The sequence below is a fragment of the Herpailurus yagouaroundi genome, unplaced genomic scaffold, assembly GCF_014898765.1.
Source record: "Herpailurus yagouaroundi ecotype Mexico unplaced genomic scaffold, PumYag 161, whole genome shotgun sequence".
NCBI classification, from domain to species: domain Eukaryota; kingdom Metazoa; phylum Chordata; class Mammalia; order Carnivora; family Felidae; genus Herpailurus; species Herpailurus yagouaroundi.
In genome coordinates, this window is record NW_024412402.1 from 624021 (window position 1) to 631125 (window position 7105).

Genomic DNA, 7105 nt, shown 5'->3' on the forward strand with positions numbered 1-7105 from the left:
GTGCTGGGAGAACTGGACAGCAACATGCAGAAGGTTGAAACTAGACCACTTTCTCACACCATTCACAAAAATAAACTCAAAATGGATAAAGGACCTGAATGTGAGACAGGAAACCATCAAAACCCTAGAGGAGAAAGCAGGAAAAGACCTCTCTGACCTCAGCCGTAGCAATCTCTTACTTGACACATCCCCAAAGGCAAGGGAATTCAAAGCAAAAAATGAACGACTGGGACCTCATGAAGATAAAAAGCTTCTGCACAGCAAAGGAAACAACCAACAAAACTAAAAGGCAACCAACGGAATGGGAAAAGATATTTGCAAATGACATATCGGACAAAGGGCTAGTATCCAAAATCTATAAAGAGCTCACCAAACTCCACACTCGAAAAACAAATAATCCAGTGAAGAAATGGGTAGAAAACATGAATAGACACTTCTCTAAAGAAGACATCCGGATGGCCAACAGGCACATGAAAAGATGCTCAACGTCACTCCTCATCAGGGAAATACAAATCAAAACCACACTCAGATATCACCTCACGCCAGTCAGAGTGGCCAAAATGAACAAATCAGGAGACTATAGATGCTGGAGAGGATGTGGAGAAACGGGAACCCTCTTGCACTGTTGGTGGGAATGCAAATTGGTGCAGCCACTCTGGAAAACAGTGTGGAGGTTCCTCAGAAAATTAAAAATAGACCTACCCTATGACCCAGCAATTGCACTGGTAGGAATTTACCCAAGGGATACAGGAGTACTGATGCATAGGGGCACTTGTACCCCAATGTTCATAGCAGCACTCTCAACAATAGCCAAATTATGGAAAGAGCCTAAATGTCCATCAACTGATGAATGGATAAAGAAATTGTGGTTTATATACACAATGGAGTACTACGTGGCAATGAGAAAGAATGAAATATGGCCCTTTGTAGCAACATGGATGGAACTGGAGAGTGTGATGCTAAGTGAAATAAGTCATACAGAGAAAGACAGATACTATATGTTTTCACTCTTATGTGGATCCTGAGAAACTTAACAGAAACCCATGGGGGAGGGGAAGGGAAAAAAAAAAAGGTTAGAGAGGGAGGGAGCCAAAACATAAGAGACTCTTAAAAACTGAGAACAAACTGAGGGTTGATGGGGGGTGGGAGGGAGGGGAGGGTGGGTGATGGGTATTGAGGAGGACACCTTTTGGGATGAGCACTGGGTGTTGTATGGAAACCAATTTGACAATAAACTTCATATATTGAAAAATAAAAAAAAAAAATAAAGTTGCTTTTCCAATATTACCTTGAATAAGAGCAAAAAAAAAAGACAGATTTGTTACATCAAGTAAACCTGTTAGTACTCACCTGTGAGAACTGTTCAATTCGCTCATTCACATCAGGTAGCATCCATGTATCCTCACCCCGAAGTCGTTTAAGTTCTTTACGCCTCTCTTCCTTTTCAAAATTTGCTTTAGCCTAAAACAATGAAAAAAGAAAAATTAACAAATGATCCAATTATTTTTCACAAAAAAAAGTAAAACAAAGTCATTTTCCACTTTCATATAAAGTCTCATAAATCACTGTCTGTCCCTGACAGGAATTTGCTTCTACCAAAGTATAGGGGCAAAAAAAAAAAAAAAAAAATTATATAAATATATATATATATTAATTTTTTTTTTTTTTAAACCCTCTCCTTCCACATTACTAATCACATCACCAGTCTCTAATGAATCAGGGACAGAATGCTGGGATCTATAGTAGACCGCCCCCTCTGCCCAAGCTCCCTGTCTTAAATAGGACTTGAATCTCTTTTTCTTTCACCATCCCACTGCTACTGCCTGGGACTTCTTCAGTGACTGTTAGGAGAATGGCAATGCCTTCAATCTGCAATGTCATATTCTTCTACCCATGCCCTCAAATGCTTCAGGAAGAATCATCTTTCTAAAAACAAATGATCATGTTGCTAATGTGTATTCATCTTTCAACAATTAGTCAAGTAAAATAAGTTCTTCCTAGGAGGTTGCTTTTGCCTTTTCATTCTCTCTCCAAACTCCAAAGCTGGTTTTGTCCTTCTCAAACTCTATGGGTATATCTACTACAAAAAAGTTTTTTTAAGTTTATTTATGTATTTAGAGAGAGAGCAAGAGGGCATGAGCAGGGGAGAGACAGACAGAGAGAGGGAAAGAGAATCACAAGCAGGCTCCACACTGCCAGCACAGAGCCCGACATGGGGCTCAAATTCACGAACCCGTGAGATCACGACCTGAGCCAAAATCAAGAGTCAGACGCTTAACCAACTGAGTCATCCAGTCCCCTTTACTATAAAATTTATCCTAGCTTACAAATCTTACTCCCTCCAAAAACTGCCCGAGATACCAAAAAAGTAAGGATGAAGAATATTTATTATACATGTATGTTACAGTATGCTGAAATCAGAGAACAATACCAACCATTCACCTGTCCAACACTAATCGCCTACTCTTCCCCTTGACATCTGCCTATAGTCATTATGCCTTTGCCCTCTACCAGCTCTTTCTCATCGGTATTTATTTAAAAATATTCCATCTTAAGCAAAAACAAAAACGCCCACTTGTACCCCATGCCGCTCTTCAGTCACAACTTTTCCCCTTCATCCTTACATCTTGTCAGATAATACAGTTTATTTCCTCCATTCTTTACAGGTTACCTCTATGCATCTCAACTTCAGAAATACAATGTGTCTTAACCTTTTTCGAGTCTCTCCTGTCAATCCTTGCATTGATCAGTAAGGATTTACAATAACCCTGCAACTAATATCAACAGTAAGACAAGAGCGTGAAACAGTCTGTTGCAATGTGCCTCACAAGTATTTCTGAAAACGGGAATTTTTATTTCAGATACAAGAGGGGCGAGGGCCGAGGCTGTGAAACGCGCTGGGAGAGCCGTCATTAGAGGCAGAGTACCTCAAAAGGGCGCTGCCCCTGGTAGCCAAGTGATGGAAATATCAAGAATGGAGAAATTAAAAAGTAAGTAAACTCAGGAAAGAAACAGGTCTTCCTAAAAAGAGAATGAGCAACTAGAGACTGCCAACGCATCTCCGAGGCGGGAGATAACCAAGACTTTTTGCGCATCCCAAAGGGAGACCCTCACCCAGATTAGGTGAGACATTGAGGTAGCGAAAGAAGAGAGGGGGTTAGGAAGACAGCCAGAGGCCTAGTTCCCAGGAACCGTCCACTCCCAATTCTAAATGACTCCAAAACCCCCAAAACGGAGATACCTGGCGCAACACCTCGGCCCTGGCAATCCTGGTCTGTTCTTTACGTTCTTCAATACTTCTCTCACTTTCAAACCTGCCACTGGTGGCCGCCATTGTTGCTGTCGTCGTAAAACTAGGAAGCCGGCACAAAAATCTCAGTTTACGACTGTCGTAATTTAATAAACAAACGGGACTTCCTCCTGGCGGAAAAGGAGGGGCGCTCCTACACCAACGGAGCATGCGCGCGTGTGAGCGTCAGTTAAGTCTCCGGTGCTGACGCGGATTTTAGGTTTCAGGGGAGATTTTGCAGAATGAAGTTAGGACCCGTGCTCCCTTCGCAAATTGGAATCTCCTGGAGCAGGAGAAATGTCACACTGCGTTTGTTACGCGCTTCGCACGACACCAACGGCATTCTCCTCGATTTCCTCTTAAAATCTACGAGTTAAAAGCTCATAGAAGTTAAGTCCCTACATCTCGAAATTTCCCACCAAAGTGCCCTTGTGGGCAAAGAATTTCCCTGTGCAGGAGGGATGGCCTGAAAGGGGGCAGGAAAGACCAGTTGCAGTGCAGTTTCGGTGCTTTGCTACAATTCAAGAAAACTTCTTTTTAATAAAAAAGCCATAAACCTACTTACTAAAAGTACGCGCTGTGTACTTGGGAAAATCAACCCAAAACAGCGAGCAATGAGACCTATTATAGGAAAACTATTGGGATTTTAAAGGGAAAACAGTATCTGGAGAATACAGGCAGAAAGATCGATTCAATTGCGTTTTTCTGTTTTGTTTTTTGTAAATATAAATAAGTGTGGCATCAGTAATCAAACACATGGAGATTAGTCTCTAAAAGGTTGCTGAGGACAAAAAATAGGTTTTCTTCTATGACTTAAGTGAATATGTAGTGTTTTTAAATCGTGTTCACCTGTTCATTGTTCATATATTCCATTAAATAAAAGCAACAATTTCATCTATAAAATAAACTAAAATAATGATAATAAAATGGAATTCGTGTGTGTTATAGAACAAATAGAATGAAGGAAGATTCCGTTTTAAGAGAAAGGAAATCAGATTCGCATCGGGTTTATTAGGTCATCTTTCTTTTCCAATTCCTCTCCTTTTCACTCCCTTCCCGTACATGTCAGCCCGGAAGTCATTCATTGGGTGGGCTAAGCAAGGTGTGCATACTTAGGGGGCAATGGGAAGGAATGCTCCCAGCACAGGAGGGTTGAGAAGAGTGCTGCTGTGGCAGAGGGACAGCTGAGACCGGGGTGTCAGGACCCAAGCAGGTGAGGAAGGAGTACATCTGAGTTGGAGGGTGGCCTACTTAACACTGTTGGAACCTGAGTGGGATACCTAGCACAGGATGTCAGGGCTCCAGTGGGGTGAGGAAGGGAACCTTGATGGCATGCCAGGAAGGGAACCTTGATGGCAACAAATACTCATTATATCTTGGATACTTGCACAAAGATGTTAATATACTAGCTTTATCCCTGTTGTAGAATGGAGTTTCAAATATGGAAATGAAGGGGTGCCTGGGTGGCTCAGTCAGTTGAGCCACCAGTTCTTGATTTCAACTCAGGTCATGGCACCAGGATTGTGGGATTGAGCCCTGGGTGGGGCCCCGGGGTTGAGCACGAAACCTGCTTTGGGTTCTCTCTCTCTCTCCCTTTGCCCCTCTCCCCCACTCACACTCTCTCTGTCTCAAATTTTAAAAATACAATAAAACCTTGGATTTTGAGTAACGTGTTCTGCAAGATGAGCAAACACTGCTCATCAATTTTAACGTGACAAACTAGCAGTGTCTTGGAATACGAATAGTATGTGATGCCAAATGTCACATGATCACAACTGAGCCAATGGTTTTCTCTCTCTCTCTCTTGCTCTCTCGCTCTCTCGCTCTCTCTCTCTCTGCAGGAATGGGCAATCATCTCCCATGCTCAATTGCTCGGTCTCAGGCCACAGTGTTTGTCAGAAATCAGTGATTTTTTCCAGAACGTTGGAAGGTGTCCACACGGGCACTATTGTATTTTTTGTCACTTCAAAGCACCTATGGGGGTGCCTGGGTGGCTCAGTCAACTAAGCGTCCGACTTGGGCTCAGGTCATGTCATGATCTCGCAGTCCGTGAGTTCTAGCCCCGCATCAGGCTCTGTGCTGACAGCTCAGAGCCTGGAGCCTGCTTCAGATTCTGTGTCTCCCTCTCTCTGCCCCTCCCTCACTCATGCTCGCTCTCTCTCGCTCTCTCTCTCTCTCTCTCTCAAAAATAAATAACCATTTTAAAGAAAAAATTTTTAAGTAAAAAGAAAAGCACCTATGGACAGTCCTTCGCTTTTCCATACAAGAGTAAGCTTAGGAATGCATTGCTTCATTCTAGGTTATTGGTTCCTTGTTAAAGTTTCACTGAAAGAAAAAGATTCCATTGAGCCAATAGATAGCAGTGATTCCGTCGGTGATAGTGAAAGTCATCCTACACTCTCTTGTCTCCCTCACACCAGCCATGAGATTTCCAAAGGCAAGTTCAGATTAATTTATTTGTTTTTCTTTATATTTTCCATTTTCTTTATTTTTGTATTATATTACAATATTGTAATCATTTTTATATGGATATTTTTGGGTTGTGGAACAAATCATCTGAGTTTTCATTACTTCTTATGGGGAAATTCGCTTTAATATACAAGAGCTTTGGATTACAAGCATGTTTCGAGAAGGAGTTAGGCTCACAAACCAAGGTTTTACTGTGTATGGAAATGAAGCAAACTCTAATGGACACTGTGGTGTTGAATTGGATTTGGAGGTATCTGTAAGCATTCGTGTTGTTAGTATTTATAGGTAGATATAGAAATACAAACATTTCTGTGTATCTATATCACCTGTCTTCCCAGCTCTGTCCATTAAGAGGACCTAGAAACAGCAATCCCCCAATGTTAATGATCGTATCTAATGCCCAGATCTTCACTTTGACCATTTTGAGGTTTACCTGAGCCCTGTGCTCCTGGACACAGCTGTTGTTTTAGAGGTCAGGAGTAGGAATCCACCTACCCATTTGTGTGCCAGGAAATGGCTTGCTGTAAAGAACCATCCTTCCCATGTGATTTAGATGAGACTTGCTCATGACATCCTTATTTACAAATAAGACTACAACTTCTCTCCAAATTCTCTTTTTAAAAAATAATAAATGATTAGCTGGACTGTTTGTTCCCACTCACCGATCTGCACAATCTACCCACTAAGCTGACTTGACCAAACTTGAGTCAGGCTTCTCCCCTCTCCATAGGTCCTTGGACCCTTGTTTGTTTTGTGCCATTGCTTTGACTTTTCTCTTTGGATTCCGTTCGACTCTTCCTTGACTCTCATCTATAACTATCACTTCCAAAAACTTTTATTCCCTTCATTTCTGTTTGATTTTTTTTCCACTTTTCTTCTTCCTCTGCTTTCCTTATACTTTCCAGGTACCTCTTTCTGAAATGTTTTCTTTGATTTCTGATTTTCTCCAAAGTTCTCTGAGCATTCTTTTTATAGCTTCTTTTTTTCTTTAATTTCCTACAGCTTTGTTTAAAACAACAAATTACTATTTTCTTCTGTTTTATAGCTCTATTTCTCCAATATATCATTCTCTGTGAATATGATAGTCCCATCATTCTATTTTTTCCCCTTTACAATATCTTATCTGGGAGATGGGTTATCTAGGAATTTTAAAAGGAGGATGTGTGGGGCCAGGATTACTTATTTCACGGCCTTTTATTACTGTTTCCATCACATGAAAAATGTAATTTCTACATCTTCACCAGCTTTCCCTCAGGTTTTTATATTTCCATTCTCTGACACCTCTTACAGTCTTATCTGACCCTTCTGTCTCCTTTACCAGAAGAGTTCTTGCCCTGATCAGTGTGT

General features: G+C 41.3%; 1 protein-coding gene across 1 annotated transcript in view; it reads right to left on the reverse strand.

The window, feature by feature from the left end:
• The window catches only part of CWF19L2 (CWF19 like cell cycle control factor 2), a 153996-nt gene extending 150625 nt beyond the window's left edge, over positions 1–3371 (reverse strand). Inside the window, exons 1-2 of the mRNA XM_040482858.1 lie at positions 3242–3371; positions 1351–1461 (exon numbers count right to left, since the gene is read on the reverse strand). Coding sequence (XP_040338792.1) covers positions 1351–1461; positions 3242–3334 — 204 coding nt within the window. The 5' untranslated portion in view covers positions 3335–3371. The remainder of the gene's footprint in view (positions 1–1350; positions 1462–3241) is intronic.
• Between the last annotated feature and the right edge of the window lie 3734 nt (positions 3372–7105).